At 39.6% G+C, this 18,365-nt stretch overlaps 1 protein-coding gene across 1 annotated transcript; it reads right to left on the bottom strand.

Moving 5' to 3' along the window:
- Window positions 1-9,087: 9,087 nt before the first annotated feature.
- On the bottom strand, window positions 9,088-18,068 carry LOC149828376 (PCNA domain-containing protein). Its single transcript, XM_090016830.1, has 7 exons — window positions 17,955-18,068; window positions 17,795-17,884; window positions 17,446-17,603; window positions 10,036-10,156; window positions 9,787-9,906; window positions 9,612-9,682; window positions 9,088-9,426 (listed from the first exon to the last, which is right to left on the bottom strand). The coding sequence occupies exons 1-7, from the start codon at window positions 18,066-18,068 to the stop codon at window positions 9,186-9,188; spliced, it is 915 nt and encodes a 304-aa protein (XP_089872956.1). The 3' UTR covers window positions 9,088-9,185.
- Window positions 18,069-18,365: the final 297 nt, after the last annotated feature.

Below are 18,365 nucleotides of genomic sequence, written 5' to 3'. Positions count from 1 at the left end.
CATTACCTCGCATTGAGGATCTATTTGATCAATTAAGGAATGCTAAAGTCTTCTCAAAGATCGACTTGAGATCTGGCTATCATCAGTTGAGAATTAAAGATGAAGATATTCCAAAATCAGCTTTCCGCACTAGGTACGGCCACTATGAATTCGTCGTGATGCCTTTTGGACTCACGAATGCCCCTGCTGCCTTCATGGACTTGATGAATAGAGTCTTTAGGCCATACTTGGACACTTTTGTCATTGTTTTCATTGACGACATATTGATATACTCAGAAAGTGTGAATGAACATCGAGAGCATTTAAGGACTGTAGTGGAGACTCTACGAGAACACCAGTTGTATACCAAATTTTCAAAGTGCGAGTTCTGGCTCGACCAAGTTATGTTTCTTGGACACGTTATCTCCAAGGACGGTGTTTCGGTGGATCCAGCACAGGTGGAGGCTGTAACTAATTGGGCTCCACCAAAGAATGTTAGCGAGATCAGGAGTTTTCTCGGGTTGGCAGGATATTATAGACGGTTTATTCAAGACTTCTCCAGAATCGCGATGCCAATGACGAAGCTCTTACGAAAAGGTGTGAAGTTCGTTTGGAGCGAAAAATGTGAAGAGAGTTTTCAGACCCTCAAGACAAAACTGACTACAGCCCCTGTGCTGACGTTACCCTCGGGAAGCGGTGGATTTGTGATATACACTGACGCTTCGGGTACCGGATTGGGTTGTGTATTAATGCAACATGACAAGGTCATAGCATATGCGTCAAGGCAGTTGAAGACCCATGAGAGGAATTATCCTACACATGACCTGGAGTTAGCAGCAGTAGTGTTCGCTCTTAAAGTATAGAGGCATTACCTATATGGTGAGCAATTCGAAATATTTACAGATCATAAGAGTTTAAAATATTTGTTTTCGCAAAAAGAATTAAATATGAGACAGCGAAGATGGCTCGAATTCATAAAAGATTATGAGTTCACCCTTTCCTACCATTCAGGAAAAGCGAACGTCGTAGCAGATGCTCTCAGTCGAAAGTCGGGCGGTGGATTGGCCAGTTTAATAAATATAGAATGGAAGTTGATAGAAGACCTTGCAGAATGGAGTCCATTCACAACAAGCTCCGGCACAATAAAAGTGAATAATCTCACTATACAACCAGAATTCAAAGAGAAGGTGATAGCAAAGCAGAAGGAAGATCCTCAGTACGGGAAGATGGAGACACTGGCTCAACAAGAAGATAATGAATTCAGGCGAAGAGAGGATGGAAGCATATGGATGCGGGAAAGACTATGGGTCCCCAGCGACCCAGAGTTGAGAGAAGAATTACTAGGTGAAGCCCACAAAAACAAATACACCATTCACCCGGGAAGTACAAAAATGTTCAAGGATCTACAACGCGGATATTGGTGGAACGGAATCAAACGCGATATCGCTAGATACGTCGCGAAATGTTTGACTTGCCAACAAGTCAAGATTGAACATCAGAGACCCGGAGGTATGATGCAATTGATGGAAATTCCTCAATGGAAGTGGGAGAACATAACCATGGACTTCATAATGGGATTACCCCGTACACGGAGAAAACATGATGCCATTTGGGTCATCGTCGATAGACTAACCAAATCGGCGCATTTTCTGCCGATGAGGAAGGGTCAATCATTGGAAAGCTTGACGGAGTTGTACATTCAAGAGATAGTCAGATTGCATGGAGTACCAATCTCCATTATTTTCGATCGAGATCCTCGATTCACTTCTCGATTGTGGTGACAACTTCAGTCTGCGCTGGGTACCAAATTAAAGTTTAGTACAGCTTTTCACCCCCAGACGGACGGACAATCAAAAAGGACCATACAAACATTGGAAGATATGTTGAGGGCTTGCATGTTGGATTGGAAAGGTGAGTGGGATACTCACGTGGTGCTAGCAGAGTTCGCGTACAACAATAGTTACCATGCAAGCATCGGAATGGCACCGTTTGAAGCTCTGTATGGGCGACCTTGTAGATCGCCAGTACATTGGAATGAGGTGGGAGAGAGAACAATTGAATCCCCTATAATACTCAAACATTATACAGAACAAATCCAAAAGATCCAGCATAGACTGCGTGCCGCTCAAAGTCGACAAAAGAGTTACGCGGATCAGCGACGCAGAGAGCTAGCATTTGAAGTTGGAGAAAGGATATTTGTGAAAGTATCACCAACCAAGAGTGTTTTTCGGTTTGGTAAGAAGGGAAAGCTTAGTCCTCGATATGTAGGACCATTCAGCATATTAAAGAGGATCGGCGAAACGGCATATCGAGTGGAATTACCTCCGCAATTCACAAACATTCACAATGTATTTCACATATCAATGTTGCGAAAGTATGTGCCAGATCCCTCCCATGTGATACAATTCGAGGATCTACAGGTACAAGAGGACTTGACGGTAGAGGAGCGACCCGTGGAAATCGTAGATCGTCGTGAAAGAGTGATGAGAAATAAGACCATCACATTAGTTAAAGTTCGTTGGCAACACCATGGGCTCGAAGAATGTACCTGGGAGCCCGAAGAAGCAATGAAAGAGAGATACCCTGACCTGTTTGTATCTAACTTGTAACGAATTTCGCGGACGAAATTCTTTTTAGGAGGAAAGGATGTAAAACCCGCAAAAATTTCGACAATTATCAAATTTAAGAAAGGTTATAATTATTGGAAATGAATACGATAAAAGGATGAAGAGTCGATCCAAATGGATCAAGCGGATTCAATAATCAGATTCAAATAGTATATAGGGATTTGGATCTTGGATGGAGTCGAAACCCACTTAAAAATCCAGCTTTAAATTTTCAATTTCAACTACATTCGCAAAATACGTCTCGAAAGTATCACCTCTTGCGAATATCGCCATCGTCAGGACCATACCCGACTTAAACATGCTTTCCAGTAATTCACATGAAATAACGAGATTTTTTTTCCTCGTCGGATCTCAAATTTGGGGAGTTACTAGTCATATGTATTTTGAATGTTGATTTATAATTCTCGGGACTTGATTCTTCATGAACAGTGCGCTCGCCAATTTGTATGTCATGCTTACGCGATTTAGAACATCGCCCATCACTGAAGTAGTTTTTAGTTGAAAAGAAGTACAACCAAGTAAGAGTTTGCACACTGGCATGGTGGGTTGCCTTAACAGAAAGAGAGTGTGGTTCGAAACTCCGTGGACACCCGATAATTTGTAGAAAACATTATTTTTGTAAAATGCATCAAAAGAGGACAAAAGGGTTATCGTTACAAGGTATTGCAACGAAACACAACCTGGTGCAATGGTGGGGCTCGTTACCCCTTAGGATGGAGACCTCAGTTCAAATCCCCAGGGCACCAATAATACAAAGCATTCTTTTTTTGAAAGGATTAATGATTTTTTTTCTCTCCTCTCTCAAATTTGGGCGTTTCAACTTCCCATTTAAGGTGACTTAAATGGGGAAAGGGTGACGCCCACAGGAAAGAACGGCTGGGCGTTTTTCCCAACTGGGAAACCCAACCAAGTAACAAAAAAAAAAAAATAATAATAAATAATAAATAAATAATAAATCAAGGTGTAAATAAATGAGGAATTTAATTCTGAAGAAGGGGCGATTTTTTTTAGGAAAGGCTGAACGTTGGGCCACCTTGGAAGCCCAACAGTCCAGCAATTGGGAAGGCTGCAATAAAAACCATATTGATTTTACGTTTTTTTTTAGGAAAACCCTACAACAATTAACGAGGTATCTTGGAACCCAAGGCCTCTTGCTCTCACGCCCCCTTCAGCCCAAACGTGTGACCCTCCTTCCCTCTCCCCTTCAGTCCAACCAGCTGAACGATTTCCCATATTGAGTACCTCACCATTGATTCCGGCGAGGAGCTCGCACGTGGGTATCCGACGTCCGCGAGTAGGGCAAACATTTTTTCCGGTGGATTCACGCTCACACGAGGTAAGGGATACACAACTAAGTACATTATTTGCAATGTAATGTGTTCCTAAACCATATAATGGATTTGTTATTCGGTAGTTCAAACACTCCCATTAAACCGAGTAACTATTAGACCTAAAAAGAAAAAAAATAATACTGCATTGACATTGAATGATATTGAGATCTAAGTTATTAGAGGAAATATAAAGATATATCCTGTGAAAAGATTGTTTAAACATGTTATACACAGGTCCTGAACATAGATTTAGACGTTAGGGAACAAAACACACCCAGCGTGATCTGTTCAATTGGTTGGACTGCGTGTGAGGAAATGAAAACGAAAAAAAAAAATTTCTGGATAGATTTATTAGCCGTACCTAATCTTTTGTTTCTTCTAGTTGTTGTTCCATATGCCTCTCACGTTCATTGAGGGCTGCCAGCAAACCAATGATGTAATGGGTCGGTATAATCAAGTCTGCATATCCCTAAGAATTTCCTTTTTAATTTACACATCTTTGAAACTATGGTTATAGACGTGCATGATGGCTGCTCTCTAACTAGGTGAAGGCACAAATCAGACCAATCAATCTACACACTTTCAACTATAGATTTGCACCCACCATCATGAGACCTCTTATTTCAACGTATGGAAGAGGATTGTAATTGGAATATCACATGCTTGGACTACGTAAACTTAGTCTAATTACATAAGGTTCATAGATTTCATTGTGATAACACCATTTAGCAAATAAATGAGTTCATACATATGGATCTGTACCATGGTGGGATGCTTCATACCACATGTCAAGTCACTTAATTAATCCAACAATTATATATATATATATATATATATATATATATATATATATATATTGGTAGGATTATTGCATAGGACTCACAAATAGGTAATTACGTAAGCAATGTGTGTATTATTGTTCAAGCATATGATTATACACGTTCAATTCTATGAAAAAAAAAATGTTGGATCAAAAATGGATTGGGGTGTCGACTCGACTTCAATTCATGTTTCCCTTTTTGCTGGGAGATTTGGTGATCATATCTGATTATGAGGGTCGATCTAATCCAGCTTGAGATCAGCAAACGCTGAACTAACGATAGTGGTTATAGCAGGGGATGCTACATCTTATCGATGCTTCAGTTATGGTTCGTTGGGTAGTACAGGAGACTAGTGTCTGTTAGCCTCTTGCCTGTTGATGCCACTAGTGCAAGGCCAATGGCCATGGTGTGTGGCAGGGCACCTTGCGCTCTGTTGAGCCTAATCGGTTGGGGGGTCATATTGACTTCAGCCATGGCATATTGCAACTGTCGATGGGGTACTGCACGACCAAAACAAAAACATAGGGGCAGAATCTAGCCGGATTGGACTAGGGCGTTGGATAGGGTAGTAGTTGCTACTACCTTGTTGTGATTGGTCCTGACAATAGTTAGTAGATAGCACCTTTTAATAAGAAAAATTTCATGTGAGTGCCATTATGGGGATTCGTTGCATAATCACCAATAAATTTTCTAGTTACGCGTCATCACTCACATATGAAAAGAATATTCATGGCAACAGTTGTAAATTTAGCACTCAAGCCCACTACAGTAGATTAGTATGACCTGTCATTAATGAAATTAATGAAGAAACACACACACACACATATATATATATATATATATTGGGGTGAGATCTAGGGATACCATGAAAAGATATATGTTACCAGCTCTTTTCGAATTTTGAGCTCAGGTTGGAGCTTGAATTATATGTCGAGAAAAGACATAAGAATCATGACTACAGTGTGTATATCTCGAGTTAGAATTTTGAATTATATGCCATGGGAAAGATAAGAATTTTGAGAACCAACTAACACAAGAAATCTTGGTCGGGTCAGCTGAGCATAGAATAAAGGTGAGAAAATAAAGAAAGATAATAAGTGTGAGAACTGGGTATACCAAAAAGGGTATATGTTACCGGTTTCTCAATGGGTTTCTGGGTACACCACGACGGTGTATGTTACTGGATTCCCGGGTTCTGGGTACACTGGATCACAGTGTATGTTACCAGACCCATGGTCCACTTTGGAGAGAGTGGATGGTACACACTCCGTAGGACATACCTGTATTGTGAGAGCGAGGCGTCTCACCCGGTCCCCAGTCCTCGGAGTTAGGGGACCAGGACCACCAGTGAGTCCTAGGTGGTGAGTCCAAGTCTTCTGCAGAAGAGTTATGGGTGCATCCAATGTTAGTCTTGCCAATTGGGGATCTCTCTCGGTCGAGCACCGCGCCCCTTTTGGGTATCCGTACGGCTAGTTATACGGATCGTATGAACCTCCGTATAATCTCGGTCCGCTACGATGTCGAATGCCTGTGCGTACCCACAGGGTAAGAATGAACTGAAAATTTAAACCAAAAAAAAAAATGTGGTATTAACTAATGGGACCGATAGGAGTTCTTGTGAAATAAACATGGAAAACTAAAATCATAGAATTCTCTTACTCAGAAATCACTTCAGACATGATGGTCTTAAAAAGAAAAGCATGTTGACATAAGTACTAAATTTCGGTTAAATCAAAGTTCATACATACTTGTTCACATGACAGTATCACTTACTCAGACAGTGGTAGTCTGATTCCTTTGTGGTTTACTATTTTCAGGTAAAGACATAAATGCACAATCAGAGTGAGGGCGGTGGCATCGTCAGGCGATCATGGCACTACTACTTTTCTGTTTAATGTTTCTGGATATTTCAACTTGATGTAATAAACTTTGTTATGATGGAATAAGATTGAAGTTCTTAGTAGCTCCTCATTTATCTAGTTAAAGGTTTTAAAAAAAAAAAAAATTAGAATTTTCATTAAAAATTAAATGGGGTGTTACAGTTTTAATCTTGAAACATTGGACACGAATGAAAGCGTAATCTTGGCAAAGTCTTGCATCTGTTTTTTTTTCACTTGTGCTAGCTAGGCCATTTAAACAGCTCATCCAGTGATCCTAAACTGATAAAAGCTAAGCGTGCAATTTTCATGCTTACACAACACAAACAAAATAAACAAGCTAACTCTTACTGTCATTTTACCCCTCCAAACTAGGTTATATTGCACATTTTTTTCAAGTCAAACCAACACTTGTCTATATTGGCTCTCAGCAACTTAAACAATATTGATCAGGACGAGCCTTGTCATAACAAGTACCGAGTCGGTTTATATGGTCATGTCTCTGCGGTACTTGCAATTCAGAAAAATGAACCAAGATAGAACAATTGCATAAACTCTCGATACAAATATCATTACCTAATCAAAAGCTGTAGATGTATGCCCAGAGGAACACAAATCTCTGCAAGTGAATAAAGTTGGGTAGAATCTGCAGCAAACTAGTGAAATGACCTGTTGGTTATCCTAAAGGGATGGCCTTATAAATGTAGTATTTTCATCATTCCTACAGCTCAAAGCATTTTGCAGTAAGGGTACTGAAGCCATTCATATATGTTGATGCAAACGAAATTCAGTTGACTAGAAGCGACAAAAATGTGTTGATAGACTTGATGCACAAGTTTTGCATCAACTTTGGTTACAGTTGCTTCTGACAGCATTGGGGTAACTATTGGGTCATCTATTCTGTCAGCAAATTATGCCAAACATAAGCATGCAGCGAGAAAACAATCTAAACAAGAATGATCATCAACAGTAGCATAACTAGGATGCAAATTGAGCACCAACAAGTACAAAAGTCCATGGCATGCACTTGATTTTTTCTTTTCCAGATGCACTTCAGAGATCTAAACTGCCAAACCATTTGCCACAATGCCCAGAGGTCAGCAACACAAATTTGCATACAGTGTTTCATTATCTAGTAAACCAATAGAAAACAAGACCCTTATCTTTTTGTCAAGGATAAATTACATTTTGGTAAACCTTAACTGCTTTACTCTAGCACATTCTCCTCCAAGTGCACATCTGCATCATATGCCTTTAAGGCATGCTCAAGCCAAGCTGAGCTTCAACACTATTTTGCAAGCTCAAATTGAGCTCAAGACTGAGCAGGCATGGAGCTCTCTCTCTCTCTCTCTCTCTCTATCTATCTATCTATCTATCTATCTATATATATATATATATATATATATATATATATATATATATATATATATATATATATATATATATAAAGGGAGGTACCTGTAACTTCTGAACACAAGCAACACTTCAGCACCACCATAACAATTTCTTTTATATTAAAACCATCTGAAAAAACAATATATAGAAATTTGTTTTAAATAGCCTCTTAACCAGCCTACGCCTATGCTTGAGCTTGAACTCGTGTACTGTACAAGTCCTCAACCAGATTCAAATTTCACTCATTTGCTAAACACTGCTCTTGTCATTATGTGGCTTGAATAAGTCCATCATGGGACCCACATGCCACGTTTTTTGGCTGAGACCATAGAGGACTCTTTTTGGGGTTTCCTATTTCATAAAGAAAAGTGGTGAAATGGGTTGTGTTGGACTATTCCTATTGTGGGAGTCTGTGTGTGGGTTTTGGGATAGTGTGAGAAAAGAAATACAAAAGTGTTGTGAGGAAGGCAAACTGTGGGTTTTGGTGAGGGCTGTCCTCCATTGAAGGCCATCAAGGTGTTCTTGGGTTGTTCTATCTTGGTGGTAGAGAGAGGAAGACTTGGTTGTACGCACGATCGTATTGGTGGACCAAACGAAAGGTGTTATTGTTCATCTTCTGTGTTTTTGCATATATATATTGTACGGTGATTGTTTCTCATTAATAAGATTATCTCAAACTCTCTCCGTAGATGTAGGCACATCGTTGAACCACGTAAATCCTTTTGACTTGTGATTGATTGCTTCTTTGCTTGTGTTTGTGTGATTTGTGTTCCCCATGGACATAGGCACATCGCCAAACCTCTTTCCGAATTTGTCTTTGGGCCCTAAAACCACAACTCTCTTACCCAGCTAAGCTGAAGCCCCTTGTGAGAAGCTCTACTCAGTACTACACTCACACACACATACACATGTACACACACACACAACAAATAAATAACAAACAAACAAAGATACTCATTTCACAACCCTGAGAACACTGACAGTCTCTGAAATAGCTAACATCCAGGGAGCACAGTGATCCCAAAAGCACATAGTTTCTCCCCTAAAAGAACCTCTTCAAATCAACTAAGTTATATTGTCGAAACTTCCAACATTATATTCGCAAAGTATACCTCACAGAGATAGTGATAAAGCAGGTTTCTGAAAAAATATCCACTAGCCAGCTTCAGTCTCTCCATCTTCTTCAGGTTTGACATAAAACTCAATATAGGCAATACGTCCAATTTGCTGATATCCTACAGGGTCACCATGAGTGTGTCCTTGTCTTACAACAGAAACTAGATGCTGGATTTTCAGAATCCCACCTCTTCCTATGGTTAACTTGCTAGCACGGTTGTCCTTTATGACGCTACTAGGAATATTTGAGGTTGTTGCATGAAGAAACTTGTATTTGTACCTGTAAATTTCTAGAATGACATATCTTAGCAATAAAAGAGAACTTGCATCCATTGCAATATGGTTATACCCAGCACAAAATCAGTCAATGTTCAAGAGAGTAACTACCCCAGCATGCACAGGTGTATTGTACATGAAAACAGTTTCAATAGAAGAACACAATTATATATATCAGAGACTATGTACCTGTAAGAGACCTGGTGATCACATTGAAATGAGTTCAAAAGATCGGTATTTGCATAATATAAGAAGTCAATCTGTCGAGAATTGAACTTTCAGGACTTAAAATAACAAGGTGAATGGAAGTTTTACATAAATTAAACATTAAAAGGATGCTTGCAGTGATAAAGACGTCACCCACCTGTAAATCACCATGACCCTCACCTCTGAATGTAACAGAAGGTGGCTCCGGATTCAGCACTATCTGGATACTAGAACCAGGCCACTCAAGATCATCCACTGCTTCCTTCAGAACTGCAGACTGGATTCCTCCATAATTAGTTAAAAGTAGTATTGATCATTACCAGAAGGGAGGAAAGTATCAAGGCTAAAACGATCACAAAAGGAAGAATAATTATGAAAACCAGATAGTAAAGGAACGCAGGGTTACCTTAACAGTAAAACATATTGGGGCATTGCCTTGTGTCTCAAAGTCATAATCCCATGAAACTGTTTCTGGAATCCTTGTCCGTATTTCAGCATAGATGCACATATCAAGTGAATCAACGGACCTGGTAAAAAGGGTTTCAAAATTATAAATGGCAGAAAGAGACTTCCTTTTCTAGTTTGATGATTGCAAGAACTTCAATAAACTTGAATGGGAAGAAAGCAAAAAAACTATGAGAAACACAAGAGAAAAAGAGACAACAAGGAATCAGGTCTGCTAATGTTCAATGTTGGAGAAACACCCAATGAAACAAGAACTTTGTGTAGGACACAGATCAAATTGTAAAAAAACTGCATTTAGCAAATGCTGAAATAGAGAAGGTCAATATTTAAGCAAGAAATGATTTATAAAAAAATTAAGAGAGAGAGAGAGGCACCAACTCGAACAATTTGTTAAGCTAGGATAAGCAAAGCAAGAAGATAACATAGTTTGAGGAAAGTAAGGCAGCCATTTTAGTTGGTACATTTGAACAACATATAGTATATGCAGGGTTTTGAGGTAGCCAGCATTGTAAAGTCTGAAAGGCAAATACAGGAATAGAAGCCAAAAACTTAAACTACCAAGCTTAGAAAGTACAATAAAGAAATATGCTTCCAGAAGAATTTGTGACTTGCTGTCGAAGAAGTCCCCTTTAGAGGTCAAACTCCATTGGTTGAAAACAGTTCACTTCTAGGTTTCTTAAGCTATTATTCTCTTTGCTAATGTATAAGTTGAGTGTGGGTAGCAAATGACAGGAGATGAATATGCCAGCACTGGAAATATATAAAAGTAGCACATTGTGCACATATATGCAGTTAGACTTTAATCAAACATATCTAGAATGCTTTCACATCTCTGTGATTAAGCAAAAGCCTGCAATTTTAGCATGGGTGCTACCTATCAAACCATGCATGAAGCCTTTATCAAACTGTTAGAATCAACCATCCCCAACATAACAAAGCATTCTTTTATGATAAAAAACATAAGCAAATCCACTGAATGTTAACCCATCAAAATAATAAAATTATGATTCTTTTATCAACATTTTTCATGAAAGAAAAAACATTATCTACCATTGCTTAAATGAAAATGTTGCTTCTAGAAGCATTAGCATATCAATATAGCCTTGGAAATGTTCCCTTCCAAAAAGCTCCCCATTATACTAACATCAATCTTCTCAGTGACATTTAACAATTTGTCACTAGTTTCCCTTTGTTTTTGCTACTATATAGTGACGACACCTCAATTGTGTTCCAGTAAGAAATGCATATAGTGCAATATGCAATGTACTATTTGTGATGACCTTCCCTTTTCCTATGAAAAGCTTTACAGAAAAACCGCAACTTTCACATATTTTATCCATTGTAGAAAGATTTTCAAAGCAAGTGTAGATAGGGAGTTTTCTTCCCTGACATGATGCAAAACAAAATACGATTCATATGTGAAATTTGAACACCCCCAACATCAACAGGAAGCAGATCAGGTCATGCTGAACATGAGCGTTTTTGCTCATGCCGACATCGTGGCCGTCTGTTTGCATTTTGGATGAATGACATGTGGTTTTGTTGACTCTTGAGCTTTTTAAAATGCAAATCGGATGGCCACGATGTCAGCATGAGCAAAAACGCTCATGTTCAGCATGACCTGATTTGCTTCCACATCAATATAGCTCATGCATGAAATTTAACAAATTACATAGGCTAAACATTTTAAAGCTTCAAGGCATCCACTTTTACCACAAGATGAAAATCTTTAAAATTTGTTCTAATCTTGCAAAGTGTCATTTAACAAATGACAGCTGTTCAAGCTCAAAGAACAGAATCCAAGACTGGACTAAGTCTACTGCACCAAAAAGATCAGGACCAGAACTGAGCAGCACAAATGTCAAACTCAGAAGTCTTAACATGATCACCAGAAGCAGTTGAGGAAAAATTTTAAGCATGATACCATGCAGCCATGTAGTTTTTTTAAAGGAAAAGAAACTTTCATTTAAATTCACAAGTAGTAACCAAAGAAATATAGGAAGACAGAAAAGTGGAGAAAATACAAAAAGGGCACAAAAAATGCAGGAAGGCATGTTTTAACATCACTACTGGGTACAAATGTAAGTAGGAAGACATTAGAAAATGCAAATGACTGCTATCCATAACAGTCTTCCAAAAAGACAATGTTGGGCTAACATATACACCTGAGTCAGGATGAACATTCAAGAGCTAAGCAAAGTTAGCCTCAAACAACTGAAACAGTAAAGCCTCATTGAGTGGCAGAATTAAAGTTTTTGCTGCAGGGTTATTGGAAGCGCATACACAGGCAGGGAAGCACACTTCTCCAAAATGTGCTTCGAAAGCCAAAAACACCGTGCTTCCAAAACGTCAGGGGAAGAGCTATTTTAAAATGGGAAGCGTGCTTCCCCCCTAATGGGAAACACACTTCCCCTAAATAGGAAACACAACAACAATAACAACTATGCCTTCATCCCAAAACAATTGGGGTCGGCGATATGAACCAAAAAAGAAAATCATTCTGGGTATTCCACATGAATCCTTCTCCTCCAATCATTTCTATCCAATGTCATGTCCTCGGTGAGGTTCAAAGCATTCATATCCTTTCCTATCATCTCCATCCAAGTCTTCCTAGGCCTACCCCAACCTCTTTTAACTAATATATTTTCCCATTTCTCCATCCTTCTAACTGGAGCATCATTAGGCCTTCGCCGAATATGTCCAAACCACCATAAACGATTCTCTCTCATCTTATTTTCAATGGGTGCAACGCCTACCTTCTTACGTATCTCCTCGTTCCGAATCTTATCTTTTATTGTATTTCCACACATCCATCTAAGCATACGCATCTCAGCTACACTCATTTTTTGAATTTGATGTCTCTTGGCAACCCAACATTCCGTACTATATAGTAAAGCGGGCCTAATTGTCGTCCTATAAAACTTTCCCTTCAACCGCAATGGCATTCTACGATCGCACAACACTCCAGTTGCACTTTTCCATTTCATCCACCCAACCTTTATCCTATGATTTACATCTCCATACTTTTGAATGATAAATCACAAATATTTGAAACAGTCATCCACTGGTATTTCTTGCTCACCAAGCTTCACTACACTCCCATCACTACTTTGTTGCTTACTAAACCGACATTCCATATATTTTGTCTTACTCTTACTCAACTTAAAAACTCTTGCTTCCAATGTCTGTCTCCATAATTTTAACTTAGCATTAACCTCAGCTCTAGACTCATCAATCAAAACAATATCATCAGCAAACAACATACACCACGACACATTTTCTTGAATTGATCTCGTAAGCTCATCCATCACTATAGAAAATAGGAAAGGGCTTAATGCAGATCCTTGATGTAACCCAACCGTTATAGGAAAATTGGTTGTCACCCCTCCACAAGTGCGGACATTGGTTACTACTCTTTCGTACATATCTTTAATTATATTAATGTACTTGAGAGAAACACCTTTCTTCATCATTGTCCACCAGAGAACATCCTTAGGTACTCTATCGTATGCCTTCTCCAAATCAATAAAAACCATATGCAAATCTTTGTTCCTCTCTCTATATCTCTCAATAAGTTGTCTAAGAAGATGTATAGCTTCCATAGTTGATCTTCCAGGCATAAAACCAAATTGATTCTCCGATATCATGACAACCTATACTCAATCACCCTCTCCCAAAGTTTCATAGTATGACTCATGAGTTTTATACCACGATAGTTTGTGCAATCTTGTATATCACCCTTATTCCTATATAGAGGCACCAAAGTACTCTTCCTCCACTCATTAGGCATCTTATTTGTCCACCAAATCTTGTTAAAAAGATTTGTCAACCATTTTAAACCTTTCTCACCCAGCATTTCCAAGCCTGCTTCCCTACGCTTCCCAGTAATGGGAAACTTGCTTCCTATTAAAATGACATTTTAGCCCTTATCAACGCGCTTTTTACCAAAAAAAATATAATAATGAAATACCCTTTTTCTAAAGGGTATAATAGTCTTTTGGGCATTATAAAAAGAACAGTCGATGCCCTATTTGTTACGGCCCGAATTTCAGATGACAGTGTGAATCCAAGCTTCAAGATCCACATGCCTTTCCCTGCAGGCTGTAAGGGATGTCCATGCCTAGAGGGGGGTCAGGTTGATGACGTGGAAACTAACATGACTTCTCTAATGGGTGACAAGTCAAAGATCCAAAGTCCAGGGCAAAAGAAAGAGAAACAAGACACATTTCAAGCAGAGGAGGCAAGTCAATTAAGGAACGGTCTACCTAGGAGGTGTATCATGTCGGAGAGTCCTAAGGGACATCCCCCAGTCTAGAAGCAAGTTAATTAATTGTGGAAGAATCCTTAGTTAATTTATTCTTTTGAAGAGTATCTTTTAGAGAAAGAGTCTTGTCGGAGGAAGGACTTTAGAGTTCTTACTCAGTCTTTATTTTTCAGTAAGAGTCTTTATGCTTTAAGATAGGTTGATTGGATAGGTACTCTATCCCAAACCTCTCATATATAAATAGAGGTTTAGGGTTCCCCTTTATGCATTATGGAATAAGATATTGAAGTTTCTCAAGCTCTCTCCTTCCCTCTAGTCGTCCCCCTCTCTCTGGACGAGTCCCTCTCTCTCTAGGCGTCTCTCTCTCTCCCCTTCTCTCTCTCCTCCCTCACGTTATTCCCTCTCCTCTTTGTGATACAAGTGAGACCAGGCCTCCCTAAGTCGGTCCTTCATCCATTCCAAGGGCCCAACCCCTTCTTGTACTTGTATCTTCGTTGTATAGTGATTCTTACCTTGGAAATCGACGTAGGAGCCCTGTCGGTCGTAGTTCTGCTGATCAGTCTTCGTTACGAACGTGTCTCAGGTATTTATACCACTCTCTGAACCTCTATCATACCCTAGAACCAATCTTTAACCTTCCTTAAGACAGCCTAAACCGTCTAGACCAAGACCGCACCCGAAGGAGTAGTGCAGTCTTGTTCTGTGGGTTGTTTTGCCTCTTTCGATCTCCTACACATACACTAACCATACCTGAACGTGTAGACCCCTTTAGGACCTCCCTAGACCTGATACACAACCCATGAAACTGATCTCAACCTTAGTTAAAACCTAGTCTACATTCGGGACCTGAAATACCAAAATTGCACCTTGTCGATTCGGCAAAACGTGTAGTTTTTACCATTGGAGCATCGCAGCCACCCAATGACCTATTTTAGTGATCCCTGACCTCTAACAACATATCCTAACTCTGACACACATCCCTAGGCATCCATCAAGCCCTTGGTTCAATCCTTATCCATCTGAAAACCTTTCCTGATTAGCCTCTAAAGCCATTTTTTGCCTTTCTGATTTTCGATTTCCTTAGGTCTTTTCCCAGAACCACCAAAACCCTATACTATGGTCACCCTTAGGCCTCTGCCCCATCGTGTCCAGCGAGAGTCGGTACCCCTGACAAGTCCATCCTAGCCTTAAAAGTCTAAGAACCACAGGCACGATCCTTTCGCTTTCGTTGAGCTCAAACTAGAGTACATGTTTGTTGCTAGCCTGAAGTTCCATTCTGGTCCAAACTCTGAACCGATTCAACCGGACCTTGAGGAGGGCCTAACACTATTCGACTTTCCCAAATCTCTCTCTCTCTCTCTAGATCGACGATGACCTCCGACAACTATCAACAGGCTCTGGCGACCATGTTGTCTTCAAGATCTTCAGGTATGCCTCTCTCTCTCTCTCTATCAACTTGGTTTTTGATTGCTAGAAAAGGGGGCAACCCACTATTACCTTGCTCTCTTTCCCTAAAAAGGGGCCAACCGATTGGCCCCTTTTCTGGCATAGCCTCCCTCTCTCTAGCCGAAGCTCCCACTTTGTCTCTTTTTAGTTTTTGTTTTTGGATGAATTTTGTTTGAGAAGTGTTATTTGGGTACTGAATGCATGTTGGTCACTTCATATTTTTTTCCCTGTTTTGGATCTTGTTTCTTGCGATGATCATGGTAAGAGTAAAATATTGTGGGTGATCTTATTTATATGAACTAAATATAATGGCTTGCTGCAATATGAATTATATATTGCAACAAGAATATGAACTATATATATATTTTTTATGCAAATGGTTGCCTCACATACATGATTCAGTTTTGAGATTAATAGATTAACTTTAATGTTATCTAGTCATGTTTTATTTTGTCAATGATAATATAAATCTTATATTTTGATAAATTAGAAAAATATACATTTTCGCTTACCTTTTGATTCCTACTCGTTTCTCTTTCGCTTCCTACTTGAATCCTAGTTCGCTTTCATCTTCATTTTCCCTTTGAGTCCTTGCTCGCTTCCACTTTGCTTCCTAGGTCGCTTCCTAGGTCGCTTCCAGTTCACTTCTCCTCTCGCTTCTGAAACGATTCCCGGTTTGCTTCTAAGTCGTACCGTACTTCTCGCTCCCTAAAATTTTAGAAGTGCCTCGCTTCCCGCTCCTGCTTCCGCTTCCTCGTCTGACAACTCTGATCAAGACAAATTAACTTGTTAACATAATGTGCCCAAGCAATTCATTGAGATACCAGCTTACTTAAGGCATGATTCCTAGTTCTTGGAAATTGACAAATGAAGTTTCTCATAATGTTAATACCTTGCAATCCTATTAAAAGGTTTCTTTAGTTTTAAGACATTAACTGAGAATTTTTGAAAGCCTAAAGCTCATTCACAAGGCCCCTTAAAGATAATAGGCTACAAAACTTTATACAGTTACCCATATCTCAATTGCTTCCAAATTTCAAAATGAAAGGATGTGCAAACAGGTTTGTAGATTGAAAGGAAATTCGTTTATTGCATATCTGCCTTGTGGAATTGAAACCAGCCCATCGAAGGGATTGAGAATTTTATGGAATCCATATTCCACAAAAGAACAAAAAAAGATAAAATGAAGTTTCAGTTTACACCAAAGTCCCTTCTGTTTTTCCTCTTGGCATTACATTCTGCATATTATGTAATTTCTGATGATTAGATTCCCAATCGCATGGAACATGCTTTCAATTCCACAAACAATGATTTCCGCTTGATTTTTTGCTACCATATCGTTGATTGCTAGCATACGAAAACACCAACTATGTAAATACCATATTGTATACATGAATCATTAGATTGAGATCCAGATTCTCACGCCTGCTTCATGTGGCAAATTATGGCAATCCAGATAGAGGTCAATCAACCGGTCGACATTGCCACATTTCGCACGGCCATCAATCAAAAAGTGCTTGCTCAAGAAGTGGTTGACTATGCACAAATCCCATTATCCAGTATTGCATAAGGAAATTCATGACATCACAGAAAGAAATGAATGAGCTAACAAGGAAAGGGAATTGAGGGATGGAGTTCTACTTGAGCATGAGCTGCATATCAGGTCCAGGATAGCGAATCTCAATATCGGACGAGCCACCCGGGACAGTGAAAGAATTGAGGCAATCAACAAACAGGCCCAAACTGAGCCCGAATCTAGTACGCGGGCCTCTCGCGCCATATTCGTAGACGTAGAAAAGCTGTGGGAAAGCAAGAAAGAAGAAAACATGAAAAAGAAAAAAAGATCATCAGGACAACAATTGGTCACGCCCATTCTTTTCAAATCGGAGATTAACACATACAGGAAGAAGGCGCAATCAATCAAACCGTTGAATAAGAAACTACAAAATGGAGAAAGAGGGAAATGGTTTGGTGTGTGGTGCTCTTTTACCTCCCTTTTCAGGTAGACCTTGGCTTGGAGGCATCCCGATTCTTCAACAACGAGAACGATTCCGTGCTCCGATATCTCCACGAGCGCATCCTGGATCAAGTACAATGCTCCCCACTTAGAGAGAGAGAGAGAGAGTGAGAGAGAGAGAGATAGGACCAACCTGGTGTTTCTTCCACCGAACGGAGGTGAGGGTGTCGACGATGCCTTGGGCGTTGTCCAATCGACATACCAAGCCTGGTCGCTCACTCTCGCCATCCACCGCCGAAGAGCTCATTCTCTCTCTCTCTCTCTCTTGCCGCCAAAAGCCAGGGACGCGCGGGCATGGTTTTGCAAAACCTCCGTTTAAAACACGTATTTTTTCCATAAAACTTTAAAAACCAAATAACAAATGAAAATAACGTTTAAAGCGCTTCTTTTTCAATTAAAAAAAAAAAACCTCAAATGAAACTTTTTTTCCCCAAAGGCCAAACACGAAACGTTTATGTTCTGGAAGAGAACTTTGCAAAAGAGCTCTAATATGGATTCAATTCCACCAGATCTTGTGTTCAAATTCATGGAGTCATGAATTCAA

This window comes from Nuphar pumila, chromosome 9, assembly GCF_984573655.1.
Source record: "Nuphar pumila chromosome 9, dmNupPumi1.hap1.1, whole genome shotgun sequence".
NCBI lineage: Eukaryota > Viridiplantae > Streptophyta > Magnoliopsida > Nymphaeales > Nymphaeaceae > Nuphar > Nuphar pumila.
The sequence above is the reverse complement of the archived record's forward strand: the minus strand, read 5'-3'. Positions and strand labels throughout refer to the sequence as shown.